The following is a 26664-nucleotide window of genomic DNA, read 5'->3' as shown; positions in this document are numbered from 1 at the left end:
CCTAGGATAGTTACATAGATCAGTCCTTAAAATTCCAGGAGTAGTGTCAGTAGACACTGGATGGACATTAGCTGTGGCACAGAAAGCCTGGAGTGATTAACCTAATCAATTACCACATCTCCACTTTGTTTTTGTTGGGTGGCCAGTCACGGCAAGCACAGATGCTGGACAATGTTATAGAAATAGTTACCGGCTGCTGCAGGGTAATGTGATTTCACGTATTTAGAATCACAGAGGGAAGCCAAGGGACTGGTTTTTAAATAGCCCAACCGAGTGTGTGCCATGCCCGTGTCCCATGCTCCGAGTTCCTATGGAACATTCCAGCCTTTATTTCTAAAAGCAGTTCAGGTTTCAGAAATAACAAAAGGCGAATAATTCTCGCCCTGTGTGTTCTCGGTTAACTCAGATTGGCTAACCTCAACATGGTAGACTTGTGCCAGTGCTGAACTTATGCAAAATTGTCAGGGGCCAAAGTTTGTCCCTGATCTCCAGGACCCTGTGCCTGAAGACTGCTCTCCATCCTTCTTGCCCAATATTCTCTGCTTCCTCCTATCCTCAGGAAAAGGTCTAATAAACTCACGTGCAGTGTGTAGGAAATACATGAGAAGGCTCTGAATATGAACTAAGAAACAATCATAGCAATTGTGGGAATGCATGGATCCCAGACAGAAAGGTCTCTTCTGTGAGATAGGGCTGTCCAGTGCCCTGAAAACCCCACATGGGCTGCCAGTCCCCCTTTGGAACATGAAGACCAATGGCATTGGACCACCAGATTAGGCCTAGATCGCACAAACCATTGAGTTTTGCAATGAATTCCAACAGCATTTGTGATTGTGAATTGCCACACTCACCCATCATACACTGTGAAGAGATAAATTTCAGAATCAATTTGGCTTGATTGATGTAGGAAGACAGTTCGTTGGTTTCTTGCTTTGTTTTTGGGAAGGGTTAAAGCAAATGTCCTGTTTCCATCATCCACCCTAAAAATCTGATAATGTCAGTATGCCCCCAGATGCTTTTTCAGAGCTTCTGAAAAAGCTATGATGAGAAGTACTTGTTGAAATGTCAGTCTGGGGTACTGAGGAAAACAGACATGGTATCTTAAGTTACATGCAGTGTTTGGGAAAAGATCCTGGTAGGCCGTGGCTGGCAGTTTGTGTTGGAGAACAAGAAAAACAAAAACTCACATTCTATAGAGAGGAGACACAAAGAATAAAATTATTCAATAAAAATTCATCAGATTAGTTGTAAAAACACATTTAAAAAAAATCTCATTTATGGTTTTAAACATAACAACAAAAACCTTTCCCAAGCAAATGCAATTTCATTCATGTTTTACATAGGGCCAGTTTTGAAACATAACCAATGACAACGATTATGCATTCTAGCTTGCTTTTAGTGATAGAAAGTGGTACTTTTAGTGAATGCAGTTTAGAGAAATGTGTTTTCACACATTACAGCCCTGTTCCTTCTCAACTACAGACTGAAATCCCCAATGATATGGGCTCATGATGGAAGTGAAATTCAAATTTAAGAGGACAAAATGTGGCCACGTCACCACCCACTTATAACATATTTTAATTAAATAAACCCCTGTAATTCCTGAGAGTGTTCTATTTTCAGGAAGTGATTTCCAGGGTAGTTTTAGTATTATGCTCAAATAAAATAACACAAAACAAAAACACTACACATAAGAATCCGATGTCGCCAGGCGCGGTGGCTCACGCTTGTAATCCCAGCACTTTGGGAGGCCGAGGCGGGCGGATCACGAGGTCAGGAAATCGAGACCATGGTGAAACCCCGTCTCTACTAAAAATACAAAAAATTAGCTGGGCGTGGTGGCGGGCGCCTGTAGTCCCAGCTACTCGGAGAGGCTGAGGCAGGAGAATGGCGTGAACCCGGGAGGTGGAGCTTGCAGTGAGCCGAGATTGCGCCACTGCACTCCAGCCTGGGCGACAGAGCGAGACTCCGTCTCAAAAAAAAAAAAAAAAAAAAGAATCTGATGTGACCAGAAAAAATTTCATAGTATTCCAATTGGATGTGGTCTTGTTTGAAAGACAGAATTGATCTTTCAGGGTCAAAGGAGGGGAATAGCGTTATTTTAAAAATTAATCCACAATCAACACATAAATACATGATCCATAAGAAATTAAAAACTAAAAACAAATGGAAAAGCAAAAGGCATGAACAAAAGAAGGAATAAGTCCATCCTTACTAAGGCTTTATCATTAGTCCTTCAAAATATGATCTGTCCAGGAAAAAATATCCATGGCCTCCTTTACCTTTAAAGCAATTGCTACCTTTTTCTATTCCTCCTTATATTACAAGCCTACAATTTAGCAGTCTTCAATGACCACTCAAGCCAAACCTATCAGCCAAGGGTGTTTTTGGAGGAATTATTACTTGGTTATAGATGAGCACGTTTTGGTTTGTACCCAGCTGATGCCCCAGTGATGGACCAAAAAGCAAAAATTTCAGTCATCTAGGTTGTTTTGTCTACAATTTGCCCAATGATCCATAGATCTAATCTTTAACTTTTTAATTAATTACTTCTTTTTGTTTTTACTTTCTTAAAAATAATTTCAAATTTTTTTTAGATTCGAGGGTCCATGTACAGGTTTGTTACTTGAAGCGAATTAATTCTCGTAACTGCACAAACTAGCGCTCACCACAAATGTTTTCTCTGAAAGTGTATTTCATCCTTTCAGTTATTCAGGCAAGAAACTTCAGAGTTACCTGACCCCTCTCTTTCACTCTCCACTACCACCTGGGCAAGTATCATGTCCGACAGCATGAGAATCTGCCTCCTCCTCTTCACCACGGCACCATTGCTTTCATTGAGGCTGTATTTCATTCACTGTTTCAAAGGCTGTAGCAGGAGCCTCCACGCCTCACTGTCTGCTTTCAGTTCCCATCTGACCCATCTCCATTAGCGCTGCCTTTCCTGAGACACAGCTTTCCGTGCTTTCATGACTCCCTAGAAACAGCGGAAGTCCAGACACCTGAGCTGGCGTCCATAGGGTTTGGCCCTATTTGTCCAAGGTTATCCCTCACACCATTGACTCTACACACACACACACACACACACGTGCCCAAACAAGTTCTGCAGGATCTCATTCTATGACCTCTGTTGATTCTCAAATTCTCTAGATTTTACTGATATCTGGCACTGTGTGCCATTTATTAGAGTTATGGTGCTTGTATCTGCCTTGTGTCTTTCATGGAGGATCACCAATTAGCTTGTGGTCCCAGAGAAAACCTCAGACATGGCTTCCCATGTATTTGTTGAATCCAGTTTATGTTACCCTCGATTTTGTGCTGAAGACTCCTGTGTTACTCTCAGCAGATAGTGCTGGTCATGTTCACACTCTTTCTGATGCTTGGTGCACCCTGTCTGAGTTCACGTGGACTAATGGTGTGGAGGTCTGGGAAGTGAGCCGAACTAAAAAAAGTCGAGGAGATATTTGCTCATGAAGTTGTGAATTCAAACTTCCTCAGCAGAGATTTCCAGCATACCAGATTTCAAAGGCAAAGCATCTAAGCCTTTCCTTAGACCCACTGCTTGAATCTCTTTTATCCCACGCTGACTTCACATTTGGCCCCCTTGGTTTTTAGTCAGACTGCAGAGTCTGACTAGTCTGTCCTGGGAAGGGTAAGATGCTCCTTTATCCAGCCTGACCGGATATCCAGAGGGAAATGTTAGTTAAGCATTATTAATATGAAAAGAAAAATCAGTAACACAAAGATAATTTCCTTTTTGATTTAAGTACTGCTTAGCCAAAATAAGTATTTATTTATTGTATAGTTGCAAGCAGCAACAAAATGAAAACAAAAGCCTCCCATTTTAGCAGACATGTTTTGAGGCTCTACTGGGTAGCAGATACAATGTTGGGCTTTGTGAGGGACACAGAGATGAGTGACACGCTGTCACTTTTCACTCTGATATGGCAGCTCCAAGCTGGTAGTGATTCTTGATATGGTAAATTATACTTTGCCTGTATTTGAATGCATTAGTTTCATTTAAAAAATTATTTTTATGTAAGTAGAGATGAGGTCTTGCTATGTTGCCCATGCTGGTCTCGAACTCCTGGCCTCAAACAATCCTCCCACCTCACCCTTCCAAAGTGCTGGGATTACGGGTATGTGCCTGGCCTGCTTAAATGTATTATAAGGTAGTCTTGATAAGCGTTCTCATTTTGTTCAAAATGATATTCAGTTGATTAGTGATGATGGTGATGCTTGCTGGTTGTGGATCCTGTGGCTAATACGGGCTACAGAATTTCTACAAGGGCTTTACAGCATCAGCTGTAATATCAAAACAGCTGACCCTGGTGAGCTGGCAATGAGGCAGACAACACAGGCTTGTGGGCAGATAAGCATGGATTCAAATCCCCACTCTGCTGCTTCCTGGTTGCATGATTTGGGGCAAGCTTAATCAAGTCTTGATATCTATATCTACAAAATGAGGAAGAACAATAGTACTTATTGCATAGAATTACAGTAAGGATTAAGTAAAACAATGCATGAAAAATGCTTCGCAAGTTTCCTGTAACTCAATACACATTAGCTTTATTACAGTATCTGAAAATCACTTTAATTGGAACTACCATAACATCAGATTAGTGTCTGATTGTATAATCTGGGTTTGCCGATAATCTCAGCTTTAAACATTTTGTGGTTCTACACACAGTTCTCCAGCAGAACTTGCTGAGAAATCTTTTCTTTAAATGCTTCTCACAGGAAACATGAACCATTTACCTTTCAAAAAAAAGTCATAACCCTCTCCTTTCTTCCTCATGAATAAAATGACTGGCACCACATTTTGTAAAACGTGCCAGATTTTGTTTAAATGATTAACATTGGCAGTCTTCATATGAGTGGTTCTACGGTAGCATAGAAAGGGGCCTGAACTAGAAATCAGGAAACATGGGTTTGAAATTCAGTTTGGACACTATTGGGCTGCGTGACCTCGGGTAGGTCACAAAATATCACTGGACCTCAGCTTTTATTGCATAAAATATTAGAGGTAGATTAAATTGTGGTTCTGAAACTCAAATGCTAGTGGGTTTGGGGCGGTAAGATCAATGAAGGAAGCAGTTGAGTATAAGACAACAGCGAGTAGTGGTGACTGAGGTAAACCAGAGAAGACATACCTTACCTAAAAATGACATCCTCTGCTCCAACTGACTATTGCTGATGGGAATGTGGTACATGCACGTGGAGCCCTATCTTCCTAATTTTTAGGGGAAGGTGGAAATCTGGAAGTAGATTTTTAAACAGGATAAAGACCAAACGAACATAAGTTGTTATTTTGAGACCCTTGCATTCAATTACATCTAAGGTCTCTTCCTATCTTAAAATTCTGTTGTATTCTACAGTTACTTTAATATAATATAGAAATGGCATGGTTAAATAAATGGACAAAGATGGCTGGGTGCGGTGGCTCACCCCTGTAATCCCAGCACTTTGGGAGGCCGAGGAGGGTGGATCACGAGATCAGGAGAGCAAGAACATCCTGGCTAATACGGTGAAACACCGTCTCTACTAAAAATAAACAAAATTAGCCATGCGTGGTGGCGGGTGCCTGTAGTCCCAGCTACTCGGGAGGCTGAGGCAGGAGAATGGCGTGAACCCAGGAGGCGGAGCTTGCAGTGAGCCGAGATGGCGCCATTGCACTGTAGCCTGGGCGACAGAGCAAGATTCCGTCTCAAAAAAAAAAAAAAAAGAAATGGACAAAGATTATTGAATCAGTTCTAACAAACCAATACATTAGGTTGTTCATTGAAAGAACCTCATAATATGAAACTGGCTGTTATAAGGTTATTAATACAATAATTGTAGTTCACAATCTCCCAAACAGGTCCAAAGGGACCTTACCAGGCTCTCCCTGTGGTGGTTGATGATAAAATGATGTTTCAGTATCCCTCTCATGGAGCAAGGATTGGAAAAAAATTGTTAGGCCCATTTTTATATAGCAAGATGGCAGGTGCTTGCATGTATAAAATGTGATCAAAAGGCAATAAATCTTAAAAAATACAAACTAGATTGTATACATACAAATAACTCTTGACTTCATGGAGGGCCATAGATTTTGCCCAAGTGTGCTTCCATGGCTAAAGATTTCTGGACCCTCCTTTGAGAATTGTCTTCATTGCCAGTTTACAAGCCATGCAATAAAACCAGGCAAGGTTTTATTAGAGGCATTAGTTATTTTTGTATTGCTTGGCGCTAAGCATTTTATAGATCTCTTTTTTTTTTTTTTTTTTGAGACAGAGTCTCACTCTGTCTTCCAGGCTGGAGTGCAGTGCCACGATCTCGGCTCACTGCAAGCTCCGCCTCCCAGGTTCACGCCATTCTCCTGCCTCAGCCTCCCGAGTAGCTGGGACTACAGGCGCCCGCCACCACGCCCGGCTAACTTTTTTGTATTTTTTTAGTAGAGACGGGGTTTCACCCTGTTAACCAGGATGGTCTCGATCTCCTGACCTCGTGATCCTCCCGCCTCGGCCTCCCAAAGTGCTGGGATTACAGGCGTGAGCCACCGCGCCTGGCCTATAGACGTCATTTTTAATGTCATCATCATGGTAACCTTTTGAGGTAGATATAATTATCTCCATTTTGCAAATGAAGCACTGAGTCCTAAAAGATAACCTCCTCAATGTCACACCCCTATTAAGTAGCAGAGTTGGAGTTTAAACCCATGTCCTCACTTTTAACCACTTCTGTCTACTTCCTCCTGAACATGAATCATCATGCTTCACTTTGCATAGTTTTGTTCCCAAAATCAAATTCCCTCTCAAAGGGTCAACCTTTGCCATTAAGAAGGGTTTTCAGGAGAATGTGCCCTAATTCCTGGAGACAATGACTGAAAGGAGTTTCAAAAGCCCTTTGAAAGAGTGGCCGCATTGCTGGCAAGAGCAGCTAGTTTCCCTAGGTTGCAACTCTCATTTATATGTGTAAGCTCTGATCTCCTTGCTTAAACAAAAATAGAGAGAGAGAAAGAAAAGAAAAAAGCAAAAGAAAAAGGCCTTATTTACTTTAAAGTTACACCTTAGACTACTGTTGTCTAAACTTGTGTCCTGTGGAGCAGTTGACCTGAAAGAAAAGAGTTCTGTGCTCAAATAAATTTGGGAAACTGCATGTTCTATCCCTGCTTGGTTATTTACAATGAAGTTACCTTGGCATAGAAACATCTCTGAAATTATTCAAAATTGTTTCACTTTTCTTAACATCCCATAGAATATTGGTTCTATGGAACATACAGTACTTTGGGAATATATACATGTGATAATTCATTTTATTTTTAGCTTAATTATTTATACCCCACCTCATTCTAGAGAGGCTGGATAGCAAAGGATACGCAGGTGGAAAGAATCTCATCCTAATGGATACATTAAACGGTCTGTCTCCATATAAGGAGCAACTCGAGACCATTTTGTTAGTGTGGATTCGTTGATGTGACCTCTGGGAGTCAGTCTCCCCAGTAGGCTCTCTACCTGGTCAAGCAATTTAGCACACACCCCTTCTTTAGGGACCTCTCAGTAGATCTCCATCTTTGGGAGGAAGGAGATGACTGCTTGCAGCTCATTCAACAGGAAAAGTCTTCTGAGTGTAAATATACACTCTCATGGTTTTTATTTGGAGCAGGTTTCATGACAGCTATTTTCTAAATGGCTAAACAAGCATTTCCCTGGGCATGTTCCATGGAATATTCATTTTGTAGGAAGCTCAACGATAAAAGAGTCCCATTATCAATGAGATCAGGAAACTGTATATTTAATTCCATTTTGAAGAGTCTCAATGTAGTTAAGGATAGAAAAGGCATAGTTAAGAACCCTGATTAACTTCTTTAACCCACTTTTCCTAAATGTATCTGCCAGTTTTTGTGTACATAAACCTCTCAACCCTTTGAATATCATGCGTTCCAGGGAATACACTCTGGGAAATTCTGGGCAAGACTGTTGTAGGTTTGCAGCAGATACTGGGCAGAGCTGATACTAAAAAGAGGGAGCTGGCTTCCTCATGGCCGCTCACCAGTCCTGGGGAAGTCGGGGAGGGAGAGAGCAAGCCTAAGCCTGGAATCCCAGCTCTGCCACTTATAAGCTTCAAATCACTTCACCTCTCTCACCTTGGTTTTCTTTACCTCTTAAGTGGAGAATATAAAACCTACATCTTAGTGTTCATTTGAGATTAAAATCAGATGTCAAGCTGTTGAAGATGAGGCCTGGCATGGAGTAAGCCCTTCTCCTTGATGTTCCAGGACCGGGCAGATCCAGGGTGATTTTATAAACACATGGGGAGGGTGGGTTGCTGATTAGTTGTGCCAATTCCTAGAAAGGAAGAGTTTTCACTGCTCTGGGATGAGAGATAATCCCAGGAGGATTGGGGATTACCAAATGGGGGTTACCACTCCAAAAGGAGAGGGTCCCTGCTCAAATATTTGCTAGTGTGCATGTCAAGGACATCCCTGCAAATCTAAAACCCACATCCTAATCCTAGCCCCACCACTGACAAAAGATGTGACCTTGGTTAAGTCACTTAACCTCTGCCAGCCTCAGTCTCCTCATCTGTAAAAAGAGGAGTTGGACTACGTATCTCTCTGGAGTACCCCCAACCCTCACATTAGTGTGGAATCAAATTAAGGTTATTCCAATCAATCCAGGTTGAAGAGTTGGTAATCTAATTAAGGATCAGCTGAATTTTCAAGGTTGAGAGTCAAAAAGAACTGTCAAATAATGTACTTGTGTGAGATGCTTCCAATTCTAATGCTTTTCTGTATTAGGAGCATATTTTTAAATATTCAAATGTGAATTATTCACATGGCACATGCACTTATAATGTGTGCATTTAACTAAAGTGAATCATCAGCCTATTATTAATTATCATTTAACCAGCTCTATTCTTTTGGATAAAAGAGAATACTAGTAAAAACCAAAGGGTTTGAATCATTTAAGCAAAGCCAGCTCTAAGCAATTTGGCAAGCCCCTCCAGCTGTCCCTTCATATCTTCCAACAGCTATAACCTGTGCATCCTGTGCTCTTTCATTTACATATACATATACATATGCAAAAAAACCCATGTTCACTTGGGAGTGTGCACACTCATGTTTGTACACACTGTCCGTGTCCTGCCTAATATCCTAGAAGATGTCCATCAAAGTCTTCTTGGGGCAGGTGACATCCTCATGGGACCTGAGTTTCCTTAGCAGTAAAACATGTGTTCTTTTCCTAGATCTAAGAGCTCTTCCAGCTCTGACATTTGATGTCTGTGCTCTTTGCTTAGCTATTCCTTGGCAGAAGCATTGGAGACATGCTCATACACATTATCTCACATAATTCTTAAAATCATCCAGGAAGTCTTTTTGCATCCTCAATCCTATTTTAACAGATGATGAAACAGATTTACCTACTTAATGTGTAAACATGCAATAATAACTGGCAGTTACAAGCTTAGAAACCTGATTCTCTATTCTGAATCGAATCAATTCATTCTCCAAGTGACAACCAGGCGCTGGCTACTCACTTTTCCCTTCTTAATCAGAGTGGTTTCTGCGGATGGGAATCATTTGGAAGAGCCCCCTAGATCATCTCCCCCCCATAGCCAGGAAAACCTGCCCTAGGCTGGAAGATGGGATGTAGGCCACTCATGGGCCAGATACAATTCTAATGGCAATCAAGATATTACAGGTGACTGGAGAGAGTCTGAAGAAGTACATGTCATTACAGCCAGGGTGCCTGGCACGGGGCCAGATGAGCAGTCTAGTTTGAGACAATGGGAAGTTTTCTTAGCAGGAGTCACCCTTCCCCCCACCATTCAGCCATCTGCAGACCAGCCTCCCCGCTCCCCAGATTCCACATGCCTACTCTTCCATGAATGAAGGCTGCAGTGCTATAAGCATAGACTCATACATCTTTAGAGCTACAAGGGACCTCACAAATGATCTAGTCTAGTCTCCTCGATTTACAACATAGAGAAAAGTGGTATGCTCTAGGACACAGAATGTATGGTCAAATTTATATTAGGACCCAGGCTTCCTGATTCCGTCTTCAGTGTGCTGCTTCCCTGGCCTCTGAAGAAGCGAGGCCCCAGGGCAGGAAACCACCTCAGTGGCCCACCAGACTTAGCACCAACACATGAGCTTGCCCAGTCCTTTCGCTCTTATGCATTCCCGTCTCTGGCCACTTACCTGGAACTTGGGCAGCCTTAACCTTGACCCCCTGTAGCTATATCCTCATTCTTAGATCCTCTGCTTCTTCATTTACTTCTCTGTTGCTGGCCCTGGTTCCCTCTGAATTCTGAGCTCCATGTTAACCCTGTTGCCTACTTTTCCGTTCCTTTTGAAGTAAATTCTGTGTGTCCTAATAGCTTTATGACCTTGGTGTGAAAGTGTCACTTAGTCATGACCCGTCCCTATAGACAGCGAAATCTGGAGGAATTAGAGCTTAATGTTAGCATTTTACAGGTCACATCCTTTGATCCCAGAGCAATATTAATAATGAAATTATGAAAGCTTTTTTTAAAAAAAACAATTACAGGGAATTTTAAGAATATTATTCTAAATTCCCATTGAAATCAAATACGCAATTTTAAAAGATGAGTATGGAGCAAAACTTACTGGATGTATTACACAAGGTAAAGTTCCACTTCTAAATACTTTCATTTTTTAATCAGGAAGAATAAAAGTGTATTATTGAGCACTAAACTTAATAAGTATCCTAAGGAAATCAGGAGAAAAGCAATAAAGAAAAGATAAAATAATAAATTAGAAAACAGTGGGAATAAAAAATAAATCAAAGATTTGATCCTTGGAAAATGCCAAAAAAAAAAAAAAATGTGCCAGACATTTGAAGGATATCACATACTCAAATAGGGGAGATTCTGTTAATTCTGTTAATTATTCAACAGAAAGCTTTGGGTAAATTTGGGTAAATATTTAGAAAATATCAAGGCTGTGTCTTACCTCACATCATACATAAAAGTAAGTCCCAAATGTATTGAAGAGTTAAATATTAAAAAGAAAATGTTAAGGGGAAGATGTAGGCAATATTTCCTTGATCTCAAGACAGGAAAGGATATTTAAGGAATGAAATCATGTCTTTCGCAGCAACATGGATGGGTTGGAGGCCATTATCTTAAGTAAAATAACTCAGAAAGTCAAATACCGCATGTTTTCACGTATAAGTGGGGGCTAAATAATATGTACTCATGGACATAAAGTGTGGGATGATAGTCATTGAAGACTGAGAAGGGTGGGGGTGTAGGAGGAAGGGAGGGATGATGCAATACTTAACGGGTGCATTGCACACTATTTGGGTGATGGTTACACCAAAAGCACAGACTTCACCACTACACAATATATCCATGTAACAAAACTGCACTTGCACCCCCCAAATTTATAATTTTTTAAAAAAAGGATTAAAGGCAGGCCAGGCGCGCTGGCTCATGCCTGTAATCCCAGCACTTGGGAGGCTGAGGGTGGATCACGTGAGGTCAGGAGTTTGAGACCAGCCTGACCAACATGGTGAAACCCCGTCTCTGCTGAAAATACAAAACTTAGCCGGCACAGTGGCACATGCCTGTAATCCCAGCTACTCAGGAGGCTGAGGCAGGAGAATCACTTGAACCCAGGAGGCGGAGGTTGTGGTGAGCCGAGATCATGCCATGGCACTCCAGCCTGGGCAACAAGAGTGAAACTCTGTCTCAAAAAAAAAAAAAAGATTAAAAGCGAAGAAATAATACATAATAGGAGTTGATGTATTTTGTTAAATACAAATTTAAACTTCTATATGTTAAAAATCATTAATGAAAAGGCAAATTGGTAATCAGTAGGAAAAGACTTTTAGCATCAAAAGAAATAGGAAAAGACTAACATCCTTAATAAAAAGTGCTTAGAAAGCAACAAAAGGGGTCAAAGGACATGATTTCATAGAGAAATAAAAATGATAATTTTAAATGTTGGTGAGGATATGGTCAGATAGGCACTTCCTTACTCAGAGTTGGACGTGTAATTTGGTACAAGTCAGCAGTAAAAACTAGAGCTTTAAAACCCTTCTATAATCTAATAATGGTACTTTTAGAAATGTATCCTAAGTCTATCATAAGGAAATAAGTAGAGGTAGGAAAAATATTTATATATGAGTATGGTATAATCATGTTTATAATAGTAAACATTGGAATCAATAATAAAAAAAGTTACTTCATGATATATCCATAATACAAAACTTACTCATCTATGGAAACTATATTTTTGAAAAATTGATTGTCATGAGAAATTGTTCATGATATGATAAGCAAATGAAAAGGATACACAATGATATAATATTACATCAATTTTATAAATACATATGTGTATATATCATATATGTATTATGCTTATGCATATCAGTGTCTTTGGGTAGTATGATTATGGTGCACTTCATTTTCTTCTTTAAGCTTTTCTGTGTTTTCCAGAATTTCTACAATGAGCATATATTATTTATAAACAGAATTCACCAAAGTGTATTCAAGGCTGGGTACGGTGGCTCATGCCTGTAATCTCAGCACTTTGGGAGTCCGAGGCAGTTGGACCACTTGAGTCCAGGAGTTCCAGACCAGCCTGGGCAACATGGTGAAACCTCGTCTCTATAAAAAAAAAATACAAAAATTAGCCAGGCTTGGTGTTGCGCTCCTGTGGTCCCAGCTACTTGGGAAGTTGAGGTGGGAGGATTGCTGGACCCAGGGAGGCGGAGGTTGCAGTGAGCCGAGATTGCGCCACTGTACTCCAGCCTGTGTGACAGAGCGAGACTTTGTCAAAAAGAAAAAAAAAAAAAACTGAAAAAACCTCACAAAGTGTGTTCAAAATTTTTAAACTTTCTACTTGAAAAACACAGATTGATATTATCTGGATGTGATTTTAAGACTGCTTACTCTGATTAATTAACTCCTCTAAGAAAGGCATTATTGTTTAATTACATTTCTTAAATCCATATGAGCTGAGTGGTGTTATTATGGCTGCTCGACAGAACGTGGTTATTATGTCATTATGTGACCTGGGACCTATGCTGAGAGGCCACTCACTGTGTGGAAAAGTGTACTGAACCGGGGGTCTTGGGCCCTGTGACCTCAAGGAAAGCGTTTAGTTTTCTGGGCCTCAGTTTCCTCTTCTGTCAGGTACATCTTACCTGCTTTACTACTTTCACAGAGTTGTTCTAAAGACCAAATAAGATAATCCAGGCAGGAGTCTATGACATGTAGGATATTATGAAGGCAAAGATCATTATTCAAAGAATAAGCTAGTACCTGCCTGGAATTCATAGTTCATATAAATGATTTTTCTAAATCTCCCTCCTGGTAAGGAAACATACTTCCGTGGTTGCAGAAGAAAAATTCCTCCCCTCTCCTCCCACAGCCCCTTTTCTTACTGAATTAATAAGTGCACAGCCCTTGGGGGAGGGTATAGACAGATCAGGCACACCCCTGTGTCCACCTCCACCAAAATTCTAGGGGAAAATGCCTGGCTTCTTAGGAAAATGCTTCCCTAAAAAAAGAGGAGAAACCTCAAATGTTCCCATGGAACTGGGGCAGAGGGCAAATTCCGCACGACCTCTGCACAAACCCACGGGCTGGCTGCTTGGCAGGCCTGCAGGGTCCAGATCTCTGATCTGTGGCTCAGAGTAACGAGGTCATTTGGACGGTACATTGGTTTCATAAACCCCTTCATGATGTTGCTGCTGTTGTGAGGATAGTTGTCACTTCCAACTCATATTATTGCAGACTCTAGGCTACACATAGTTATAGGGACAGGAAAGTCCACAGCTCCTCCAGTCCTCACAGCAACTGCTCCAGGCAGACTTGCTGCAAGGAGCAGAGGCCCCTTGGTCACCACAGGTAAAGGGGACAGTGTTTTGACTGACCTGGGAAGCTTACCATGTGCAACCCTGGCTGCATATGAATCACCTAGGGAGTTTTTTAGTAACCCAGGCGACACCCCACATGTAGAATTTAACCAGGATCTCCAGGAGCGGGAACCAAGTATCAGTATTTTTAAAGCTGTCCAGGTGATTCCAAGAGCAAGCAGGATTCAGAAGCATTGGCTCAGTTTCCAACACAGATCTAGGTATCTCTCCCACACCAGTCTTCAAAAAACTTCTCTTGGTGAGGTTTCCACCACAATTCTGCACTCTCCTAAGCATTCTTTGCACATACTTTTACCTACCATGGATCCAACTCAACCCTAAGGCATCCTTTATCCTTTAGCTTCTCTACGGGTTGGCTCCATTTCTCAGTTTGCCAATTCCAAATCCCCAAGAAGAGTCTCGTCTTAGCCCACCTCACCTTTTTAAACCAGGCTACTTGGGCCACGGGATGCTGGTTGATTTAGAGACTGGCTACTCTGTGAAAAGGGACAGAGGTTGTGCAGTGTAAAACACGGCCACCCTGGTCTGCCCCCGTTCTGTTCTTTGTGTAGGTGGGGTGGGTTGGGCACAGTTTCCCTTAACAGAGACTGTGGTATACTTTAACATATCTGGTTCAATAACAAATTATAATAATGAAATCAAACATATTTAGAGGAATCCATATAAATTAAGGGTCAGAGTTTCATCCTCTGTATAGAATATGATGTAGGAGTCTTTTTAAGTATACGTAGGATAATAAAATGGATAGCCCACTCAACTATCTTTAGAATGTATGTATAATTTTATACATCTTTTTCCATAGAAACTACAATTGAATTTAGCATTGAGAGATTATGGTATTCATTATTATCTTAGCCAGAGGGTGTTTTTTTTAGCTTTTATAAGAAACTTTTAAATTGAAGTATAATATACATAAAGAAAAAATGCACGTGTTATAAATGTACATCTCAATGACTTTTTACAAAGTGAATACCCTTGTAACCAGCACCCAGGTCAAGAAACTCAATATTATCATTACCTCAAAAGATGCCCCTGTGTTCCCTTCCAATTACTCCTTGCCTCCAAGGGTAACCACTCTCCTGATTCTAGCAGCATGGATTAGTTTTTGTACTTTATATAAGTACAATCATATAGGATGTACTTTATTGTGTTTTGGCTCCTTTCCTTGAATATTCATCCATAGTTTTGCATATGCATTTGTAGTTCTCACCAGAGGTTTTAGTCCTTGAAATGTAGTTCAACAAACATTATTCAGCCAGGAACTGTGCTCCGGGCTGGGGACACAAAAACAAATAAGGTCAAATTCCTGCTGTAAGAAACACTTAATCCAGTAGTCTGGTAATGATCAGAATTTAATGTAAAGTGAATTCCTCTTTGTTTAACAAATATTTATTCAGTGTCCACTAGAGGACAGGCACTGTATCACAGGTGCTAGGGATAAGAAATGAGCAAGCAGACAAAAAATCTAGCAGAAATCCTCTCTTTTCTTCCTGTGACATGCGTGGGCAAGTTCTGCCCACTAATATTCATTTCCCACTCTGTCCTGCATCTGATTTAACATAAAGGGAAGTAGCAATGGAAACTATTTCTTCTGGCAACTTGGAGTATGAGAAGTCCCTGGTCCATGGGCCATTTTTCAAATCAGTGAGTGTGGGAGGTATAATATTTGTATATACCAATTTCTGCCTTATTCCATTCTCTCCACTGCTGATGCTGCCTATACTAAATGCAGTGAAAGTCTGGAACCTAAGGAAACCTTTGGATGTTAGCTTACCTTGGAGTCAAGCTGAGCAATCTTGTGTTTTCCAGAGCCATGAAGTGAGAAGAGACACAATTGCCAAAGCTGTGATGGAAATCATACAGCTTTGAATTTGTTTTAGTAGCATGGAATTCTAACATGTATCACTGTTCATTAGTGCTGGCTTTTCAGAGCCTCGTGAATTACTTGGGTCCAAAGCCATGACATTAGAGGCATGAGGGATTAGAAGACAATCCAACATCACTCTAGGATTGATAGTTTAGGAAGAAATGCAAGAAATCATCTCATTTTGTTTGGTTGGTTCATTCCTATCCCCCATTCTCCGCATTTTTATGAAAAATTTTAAGTGTATATAAATGTAGACAAAATAGTAAAATTCACTCTTATGTATCCATCTTTCAGCTTCAAAAATTATCAACTCATGCCAATTCTTCTCTAACCCCTTGCTGTCCCCCTCCTCTGATTATTTGAAGAAATCCCAGATGACAAATAAATTACTCATAAATGTTCAGAAAGTGAGATCTCCTCGTTTTAATTCCTCTAGTTCACAGGTTCAGAGGTGAATTCACTAAGCTAGTTAGTGGTAGTTATATTTAATCCCCGGCTTCAAAAGTAAAAGTGATAAGCTTTACTAACAGAATTACTATTATTATTATTACATTATGACATCATATAATATATTCTTGTACTGTTTGGACTAAAACTACCTCTTTTAAGCCTCTCATTCAGTTCTCCAAGGAGTTCAACAGGGTGTGGGATGGCTGATTGATGTTCTTTTTCATCAGTAATTTCTAAACCAAATCCTTGTGGATTTTGAAATTGCAAATATATTTGTCCAAGTAAAAGCTTCAACTATTCGGTAATAAAATGGGTCTAAGACTCTTCCCAAACCTCGTGTTTCCCATTTTCAGTCTGTTTGCAAAGGAGGAGGTTGGTTGATGTTCATGGAGCCAGTGTCAACTGCCTGTCTGTTACAAGATGTCACAGCACAACCGGGCATGCAGCTTAATTTTTTTAGGTTTCCCAGGCTCAAAACCGCAAAGTACCATTGTTTTTGTCAGTTAGAATACTCCAGAGGTTTCTAGAACAAGCAGAAAAGAGTGTTAGTGCCTTTGTCCTGAAAATATGTAAAATGTTGCTTTGGCTGCTTTGGCTATCATAGCTGCTCTGATTGTATCTCAAAATGTCACCCAGGGTATGTGGCAGTCATTGTGATGAGTGGGGCACCAGGCACCCCTTGATGAGCCTTTGATGAGGAGATGATTAGGAGTAAAAAAATGCTGCATAGATTATCTGCATAACTAACACTGTAGCAGACAGCCATGCAGACATTTTTCTGTATACAACTCCCACTCATTTTTCTGAGAGATAAAAGCAGCCAAGATTGACAATCTGTCAGTTTCACCATTTTCATTGTGTACTTTTTCTGGGCAGGTTATTCACATCGAACTCCTTTGATGTGATCAGTGATGATGCTTTTATTGGTCTTCCACATCTAGAGTATTTGTAAGTAAAAAGGTTTTTTTAAAACATGATGATTCAGGACAAGTACTCTCAAGTTCCTGTAACTGTTTGACAAAAACTATTATAACTTATTGCAGATTCATAGAAAACAACAACATCAAGTCAATTTCAAGACATACTTTCCGGGGACTAAAGTCATTAATTCACTTGTAAGTATGAATGTCTCTATTACTTTTTAAGCTTGCTAATGGACAATGCAGTTTGATCACCTGTGGTTAATGTACCTACTTTATGACTGTCCATAAAAATTTAAGAAACCCAAATGACTTCTCTCCATGCACACTTGCCATCTTTCCCTGTCATCTGTCAGAGGGTGTTCAATAAATTGATTACTATTAATATTTTTATCCTAAACCAACCATAATTAGAAAAGCAATCTAATGCAGGGAAATTGTGTGCCTGAAATAACTTTTTAAATTATCTACATCATTACTTGCTTCATGGATCATTATGGGTTGACTGTATAATTTGATATCAGCTTTTTTGTCCTCTATAAGCCCTCACTTTATATACATTTAAACATAATATAGCCACAGGCAATGTATTCATAGCACCTGATCAACTTGTGTATCAGTGAAACATTTAATTACTCAATGGGCGATCAAAGCTAACAGCAGTTGTTCTTAACAAGGAACAATTTTGTCTCCCAGGGAACATTTGGCAATATCCAGAGACATGTTTGGTTGTCACAACCGGGGGATGTAACTGGCATCTAGTGGGTAAAAGGCAGGGATTCTTCTAAACACCTACTGCTTAGGACAGCCCCTCACAACCAAGAATTATCCAGCCTAAAGTGGCATCGTGGGCAGGTTGAGAAACCCTGAACAACAGGACCCAGACAATTTGCTTCTTCTAGCCTCCCTCACCCTCTACAGACAAACACATTCACACACACACAGGCACACACGTGCATACACGCACACACACTCACACACATGCTCTCACATACACACAGATTATTTTAAGGAAACTAGAAGAGCATGGGAAGAAAAGGCACTAACATTTACATCAGTTTTCATTTAATCCTCTCAATAATCCTGCCAAACAGGCACAATAATCCCCGTTTCAGAAATGAGGAAACAGTCTTGGAGGGGATATATGCCTCGTGAGCTGATTAGTTACGGCATTACGAGAACATCTACTTAATAGTTGAATTGCAGTGACTCTTCATCCTTTCAACAGCTATTTCTCAACCTACCTAATATGTATCTTATCAGTTCTAGATACAGATGCAAGAGATCCAAGTGTCATAGTCATTCTGTCAACTTTCACCTGTTCTCTCATCACACTTCATTCCCAGCTCTGCTCTAGGCCCTAGGATGCAGCAGGGAACAAAGGAGACAAAAATGCCTGTCCTTTGACTGAGCCTGATTTCCAGCGTGTCCACGCGGTTGTCACTCTGCCTCCACCAGGCTCCTTTCTCTCCTGTTACTTGTTTTGTAGCAAAGAGAAGCTAATGGCCATATATATTTTACAAAATTATACCTTTCAAGGCTTCTATATAGAGTTATTATAATAAAAAAACAGTGTTTGCAATACTACTCTTCATGTCAATGACATGATATGATGCAAAGATGGCTGTTTACAGAATGAATGCTATGCAATTTTATCACAGAGCCCAACACTGCCAAACCTCATTTTTCAGACAAAAAATAAACAAAAGAAACAAATATATGGAAGGAGAAATGGAAATTCATGACCTCAACTTGAAATCCACTAGATTCACATACATCCCAATCCACATGGCCTCTGTCCAATGCTTAGCATCATGAGAGCTGTAGGGAGGATGTAGGACTCTGGTGTCCTCTCGAGGAATCCAGATATAAGCTTCACCTGCCCAATTCAGTCAGCTGTGTCTCCTCTCCAGCCTAAAAGCCTGTGGTTTCCCTCAGGCTCCACGCACAGAACAGGAAAAAATGTTTCCCTGTCTTGGAGGGAGGGAGGGAAGGAAGGAAGGAAGGAAGGGAGGGAGGGAGGGGAGGGGAGGGAAGGGAGGGAGGGAAGGAGGGGAGGGAAGGAGGAAAGGAGGGAGGGAGAAAGAAAAAGAGGAAGGCAGATGAGAGGAGAGAGGAAGGGAAGGGAAAGGAAGGAGGGAAGGGGAAGAGGAAAAAGGGAAAGAAAAAAGTCTGTTTGACATCCTAGCATAGGACACCCATTTTGTTTACTGGAGCCTATTATGTTTATCAAATGAAATGGGAATTTAAATGTGGGTCTTAATGATGCCCTTTCTTTAGCAGTATGGAGCCCATAAGAGAGAGAGACTGGTACAGAATACACTTAACATCCAGAAAATTTCAGGTTCAAGAAACACCAAGGGCAGCCTTCAAAGACAGGCATGACTCTTACAGGCAGTGAAAGAGAAGTCCCACCTCTCTGAGCTGGGGCTGGAGGTAGGAAGGTGTTATGAGGGAACAGGGGTTAAGGCTGTGGCTAAATGAATATGACCCTTAGGTCTCTTGCATCTTTAGCTAACACTTATTAGGTTGACTCATATGGCATTGCCAACGTTAGGCTGTTTTTTATCTACAAAAATGGCAATGCCATATGGTTCATCTTAAATAGTTTCTAAGATGTGACACATGCTTTACAAGGAGTAGGGCCTACAAAGATGAGTAAGATCTAGTCCCATCTTAGAGAAGCTCAGGCTAGCAAGAGAAATTGGACAAATATTTTCTCACTGAGTGCCTTTGTCCCCAAGTTATGTTCTCCTTTCAAATTACGCTATTCTTCATGGTACAATTCCTTCCTTCCATCCTTCCTTCTTTCCTTCCTTTCTTCCTTCCTTCCATCCTTCCTTCTTTCCTTCCTTTCTTCCTTCCTTCCTTCTTTTATTCCTTCCTTCTTTCCTTTCTGTCTTTCAAGGAGAGATGGAGTAGGGAGGATCTGAAACCCAAATTTCCCTCTGCCGGCTCAATAAGTCAGGTTCATTTTCCATTATTTATGGCGTATTAATAAATCTGGCATTTGTCTGAGCCATTAGTTTCCTTTTTAAGACATTAGGCTTCAAAGTGCACTTTTCTCCACCTCAGATCAATCCTTCCCAATCAAGGCAAACATTTGAGCTGTGAGGAATTAGCACCTCACCCTCTAACCTGCATGCATTGCAGGAAGAGGTTACAAAGCTTTCTCATATTCTTGACGTCATCATAGTCTCCTGAAAACCCCGTGAAAGAGACAGGGCAGTAGCACTACATTCATAGACGAACGAGCAAGTGGAGGTACACCATGAGTTTAAGCTGCTCCCCAGTTACTAAGTGGTAAAGCCAGACAGCTCCCACCGTCTTTGATGAGACGTCCGGTGCTATCTCCACTGTGCCAGTTACTGCAGGACCAGATAGCTTTTATTGAGCTGGCTGGATCCTTCCATGGGACATGATTTGAGGAGGAAATATGACTAGAGAAGAAAGCAAAGATCCTGAAAACAGGAGACCTACCCTCATACTTCATCTCAAAATGCAGATAGTTGGGATTAGACGTATACTTTCAGGTCCAGCTGATTCCCACTCTGGCCTAACATTAAAGCCACTCCCTTACATGTGCCTTTATATAAATTTAGTTCATGCCTAAAGAAACAATGCACTTTCTCACCTTCTTATACAGAGATGTCAGTAGATTTCTCTTCTAAGAGACATTTACAGATAACTTAAAAGTTATTATAGGCCAGGCGTGGTGGCTCACGCCTGTAATCCCAGCACTTTGGGAGGCTGAGGCGGGCGGATCACTAGGTCAGGAGATTGAGACCATCCTGACTAACATGGTGAAACCCCATCTCTACTAAAAAATATAAAAAATTAGCCAGGCATGGTGGCGGGCGCCTGTAGTCCCAGCTACTCTGGAGGCTGAGGCAGGAGAATGGCATGAACCCGGGAGGCGGAGCTTGCAGTGAGCCAAGATCGCGCCATTGCACCACAGCCTGGGCGAAAGAGCGAGACTCTGTCTCTAAGACATAAATTAATTAATTAATTAATTAAAATTAAAAAGTTATTATATATAGCTGGCTATCAGGCAAGATCCCCCCATGCTCTGCAAATTAACCCTTAAAACCCTGCAAATTAACTCTTAAGAAGGGAGAGAGACTTCTTAAAGTTAAGTCCTTTCAGAGCCTGTCAAATGCTGGGATTCTCAATTACTTTATTTTGAATCATTGTTCTAATGTTATGCATGTTTCACTTTAATCTTGAATGGTTTGTATATTTTAGCAATCGTTTGTATATTTGAATTTTTCTGATGAATATATGTTATTTTGGTAATCAGGAAAACATGAATAAAAAGTTAGTTTATGAACAAAAAATTAGTTTATGGCCAATGATGACAAAATCTTCAAACATTATGTATTGGCTGCTAGTAATACCTATGAGTCTTTAGTAATGATTGCTTTGTGTGCCATGTAAGTGTCACTGTGGCTAAGGCCCAGTGGAGCCAGCATTGTTTGCATGCATATATATAAATATTTGGAGAAAATCATCATCAATCTATATGTATTGTAGAGTATCCAATGGTTGCTCAGCACTGAGGGGGTACAAAGGACTATATAACAGTCCCCAAACTCAGGATGCTTGCGTGTTCCCAATCAGTTGCACAGGATGTCTTTGTTTTAGCCTTCACATTGCCTTATATGTAAAGAGGTAGTGCAATGTAGCAGCTAAGAGGGTGATCTCTGCCACCAGACTGCCTGGGTTCAACTGTCTCTCTGCCAGCTCAGTAGGTCAAGTTTATTTTCCATTATTTACTACTTATTAATAAATCTGGCATCTATCTGAGCCATTAGTTTACTTTTTAAGACTTTAGGCTTCAAAGTGCACTTTTCTCCACCTCAGATCAGTTCCTCGGCTTTGCACCTTAACAGCTGTGGAATTTGGGGCAGGCCATTTAGCTTCACTATGCTACAGACTGGGCATGTAAAATGGGGTTATAATAATAATCTCTTAAAATGGGATGGGGAATAACAAGGCATTTAAGAGTATTAGTGCCTAAGATTGTCTTGAGATTAAGTGAGTTAATATATGCAAAGTGCTTAGAACAGGGCCTGGTATGTAGTAAGCACCACTGTATAACTAAAACTCACTGCCTAACCTCCATTAGTCCTGGATCAGAATTCTAAATGCTACAGTGTATATACCATTTAAACACTTTCTGTGAAATTTAAGTAACTACAAAGTGCTCAGAACAGGGCCTGGTATGCAGTAAGCACCACTGTGCAGGAAAAAACTAAAACTCACTGCATAACCTCCATTAGTCTGAATCAGGATTCTAAATGCTACAGTGTATATCCCCTTTAAACACTTTCTATGAAATTAAAGTAACTGCACTTGCACCGCCGCAGGTTCAGAGAGACACAAACCCAAGCTGAGAATCTGCATTGCAGGGGGGCTGGGTGCACCCCAGATGGCTGTGGGCGATGCTTTCTTAGCAGCAGAGCCCGGTGGCACTGAAACAAACGTGGTGTTTGAGCCAGTCTGGTCTGCCTTAGAGAGAAGACTTTCCAGTGGGTTCCACAGTCATAATCGGAGGTTTTCTTGGGTAAATGATGAAAACACCGAAAGGCAGGAAATGGTCATCATTTCTGTCAAGAAGGAATGGCCATCTGCCTTTGAGAACACTTGACCTTACTCAGCCAGTTTCAAGGTAACTAGACACTCAGCTGCACAATATCTCAGTTGTTTTAAAGAATGCTTCTGGCCAGGCGCGGTGGCTCACGCCTGTAATCCCTTTGGGAGGCCGAGGCGGGAGGATCACGAGGTCAGGAGATCAAGACCATCCTGGCTAACACGGTGAAACCCCGTCTCTACTAAAAATACAAAAAATTAGCCAGGTGTGGTGGCGGGCGCCTGTAGTCCCAGCTACTCCGGAAGCTGAGGCGGGAGAATGGCGTGAACCCGGGAGGAGGAGCTTGCAGTGAGCCGAGATCACGCCACTGCACTCCAGCCTGGGTGACAGAGCGAGACTCCGTCTCAGATAAATAAATAAGTAAATAAATAAATGAAATGTTTCTTAGGTGAACTCTGAATCGGGACTTAGAGAATGATGCTTAGTTGAAGGCAACTTTAAAGAGCCTCCACGTTGCCTTGGGATTTCTACCACAGTGGGGCTGCGGGGAGGGAGGGAGAGTCCTTCCTGAGGGGGAGTCCACACCAGCTGGTGGGGACTGCACTAGTCACTCACGGGTCTTTGAGCTTTGTCCCCCAGTGCCTTGGCACAGGGGGCCTCAAAGGAGCATCCTCTGCTCTTTTCTTTGCCTAGATATGTACGCTTCCTCTCATCTACTCCAGCCTGCCTCATTCATTCATTCATTCATTCATTCATTTAAAAGTATCTATTAGGCTGTGTGCAGTGGCTCATGCTTGTAATCCCAGCATTTTGAGAGGCCAAGGTCAGGAGTTCAAGACCAGCCTGGCCAACATGCTGAAACCCCATCTCTAATAAAAACACAAAAATTAGCCGGGCGTGGTGGTGTGTGCCTGTAATCACAGCTACTTAAGAGGCTGAGGCAGGAGAATTGCTTGAACCAGGGAGGTTGCAGTGAGCCGAGGTAGCGCCACTGCATTCCAGCCTGGGTGACAGAGTGAGACTCCATCTCAAAATAAATACATACATAAATCAAAGTATCTATTGAGGGCTTACTTTGTGCCAGGCACTATGCTAGCGCTACAGATAATGGAAAGAGAACCATCCTTCTAGTACTCATTGCAGAATTATCCTAGAAATAAAGGAACATTGATTAAATGTTTCCTCAAGTCTCTCATTGACTATGGCTTCACCCCTCTCCCAATGAGCTCCACCCCACCCCAGTCGGATATTCTGGTGCCACCCAGTGCCACCTCCATCCCCTAGAAAAGCCTGTTATCAAACGCACTGACCCCTAAGTATGTTGCCTAAAGTATCACCTATCCTAGTGTCCTCTATTAATTTTAAAAATGAAGCCATAGCCTCACAGTGAAAATGCCAAAGCTGTGATTTAACAGCAAGAATAGAACTTGGAGATCATTCTGACCCAGTGATCATTCACTTTATAGAAAAGGGAACAGCCAGAGCTCAAACTCAGGTATCCACTTCCCTGTACATGTCACCCCTGTACTCTGTGGCTGAGTTCTGGGCCCCAAAGTGAGTGTGACTGGCAAGGGGTCCGCTTCGGCCAACGCAGGAGCCTGGTACTCCTTAAACCAAGACATGTAGAAAGTCTTTTTCCTGACAACTCTGGTGGCTACCTGGGACTCCTTGCCTCTCTGTCCTTCATAATTTTTCTTCCTCCTATTCCTAAGAATTAAGAATTCTTGTATCTAGTATTAAAATTCAGCTCTGCTTAACAGCCTGAAAGATCTGGCTAACAGATCTTTGCAGAGGAAGGAGGGTCCCCTACCGCAATTCAGGGTGACACTCTCTTAAGTCATGACACTCTAGAGGAAAGAGAAGGACTAGACACTCTGCAGGCCAGGACCCGTAACATGGCTTTCCAGAATCGCTTGCTTTTGATGGGCTGTGTATTAATGGCTGGAAGAAAACATGACTAAATCTTAACCGTGGTTACTTCTGCTATAATTATTATTTCTCTCCTTTTTTAAAAAAATAATTTTTGCACTTTCCAACTTTTCTTGAAGTGAAGAAATAATTATTATTACATATATATGTGCATATGTAGTACGTGCATATGTGGTGTGTGTGTGTATCAATAAAAGTAAAAGATGAGACTTTTAAGAATACCAGTGCATAGCATTATCCCTACTAAGAGAGGCAGAAAGAATAGATGATCTCAGCTTCCTGAAGCAAATATTTTAAAGTGTTTAGATATTTAATATCACTGTTTAATGACAATAACAACAAAGAAAAAGATTAGTTTTGTGGTCTTAACACATAAGGTTTAAAAATTCACCTGCAGACACAGTTTTTCCTGGAATCCATTACAAAGATATGTATATAAAAATATAAGTAGCTACATGTGTTAATTCTCACAATAAGTGAAATTCATATCCTTTACTCAGTTTTGCAGATGTCAAAACAGAAACCCAGAGAGCTTAAATTAACTTGGCTAAGGACACATTCCTAAGAATGATGACGTTCAAATTTAATCCCTGGTGGATTTGGACGAAGTTGGCACTTAAACCACTACACTACACTAAGTGATGCAGGAAAGAATAGCTACAACACAGTTTTACAAATACATAGCACATATAGTAACTAGAACTTCTGTTGAGGAAAAGTTAATAATAATATTAAGTCATTACTCTGTGAAGCTGGGAGTGGGATGAAGACAGAACTGGGAAAATTTTATCCAGATATTTTGCTTTCTGGTAGCAAAACTCAGTGCAGAGGTGGAATCTGAAGAATCAAATAATCCTAATATCAACCCTAAAATAACCCTAACCCTAACCCACAAAGTGCTATCTCAGTCTCTCTAGCTGTTAAAATTCCCTGATAGACACAGGATCTCATTCTATTTACCCTTTTTTTATGACTAAATGCTGAGGAGGCTTCAGGGAGCGTCACGTGACTTGCCCTTTTTTTTTCCTTAGAGGAGAGAGGATGAAGCTTCATGTCTGGGTTTGGTGAGTGATGGGCATGAGAAGGCTGCCTGGATTCACTAAGAGAAGCAGAATCAAGAGGAAGTAAGATTCAGAAATGAGAGCGAGGCTTCCAGACACCCAACGCTAGGGAGCTGGAGCTCAGACAGCTTCCCTAAGTCTCTGGGAGGCCCCAATGACATCGGGTTACATTTGGATAAAAAGCCCTCCGCTGCAGCGAATCTCCCTGAAGCCCTCAGATGCCCATGATGATTTGTGGAGGCAACAGGCCCGCATCACAGCTGGCTTTAAGCTGGCGCAAAGAACCACAGCGGTGGCTTCAAGCCTTGGCTGCCTTGTAGCCCCAAACCTCCCTAGAGGGTGAGGGCCTGAAACGGCATGGGAGTTTTCTGGGAAACAGGCAGCTCCCTCCTGCAGGAGGCCTTGTGAAAGACATTTGCATGACCTGACCACTCAGGCCTCCGAGTTCGGTAATTCCTAATCTAACCCTGTAGGTAGCTTTGGAACTTGACGAATGCAGCCAAATGTTTGATTTTGAGTGACTGAACCCCCACTGGACAGAACCATAGATATATACAAATACTAAGCAACAGGATCCTTGCAAAAAGTCAACTTTATTTTTTGTTTCTTCTGATTATAAAATAATACATGCTTGATGATAAAAACTCACAACATAAATATGTATTTACATAGAAAAGTGAAAGATTCCAGTAACCCTACACCTACTTCATTTTTAAAATCTCCTACAAAATATTCTGTGTTACATAGGGACCATAGTTTATTTACACAATCCCTTATATTTCTTTGTTGCTGTTGTTTTTGTTTTTGAAACAAGGTCTCACTCTGTCACCCAGGCTGGAGTGCAGTGGTATGATCATGGCTCACTGCAGCCTCAAGTTCTAGGCTCAAGCCATCCTCTGACCTCAGCCTCCCAGAGTAGATAGGACCACAGGCACACACCACACCCAGCTAA

At 41.2% G+C, this 26664-nt stretch overlaps 1 protein-coding gene across 2 annotated transcripts in view; it reads left to right on the top strand.

The window, feature by feature from the left end:
* The window catches only part of LGI1 (leucine rich glioma inactivated 1), a 41108-nt gene that overhangs the window by 2694 nt on the left and 11750 nt on the right, over positions 1–26664 (top strand). For both annotated transcript variants that reach the window (XM_012505624.1, XM_003255237.2), the window contains exons 3-4: positions 17086–17157; positions 17253–17324. In XM_012505624.1, coding sequence (XP_012361078.1) covers positions 17086–17157; positions 17253–17324 — 144 coding nt within the window. The remainder of the gene's footprint in view (positions 1–17085; positions 17158–17252; positions 17325–26664) is intronic.

This window comes from Nomascus leucogenys, chromosome 3, assembly GCF_006542625.1.
Source record: "Nomascus leucogenys isolate Asia chromosome 3, Asia_NLE_v1, whole genome shotgun sequence".
Classification (NCBI taxonomy): domain Eukaryota; kingdom Metazoa; phylum Chordata; class Mammalia; order Primates; family Hylobatidae; genus Nomascus; species Nomascus leucogenys.
This window is presented reverse-complemented; position numbering and strand designations above follow the sequence as displayed.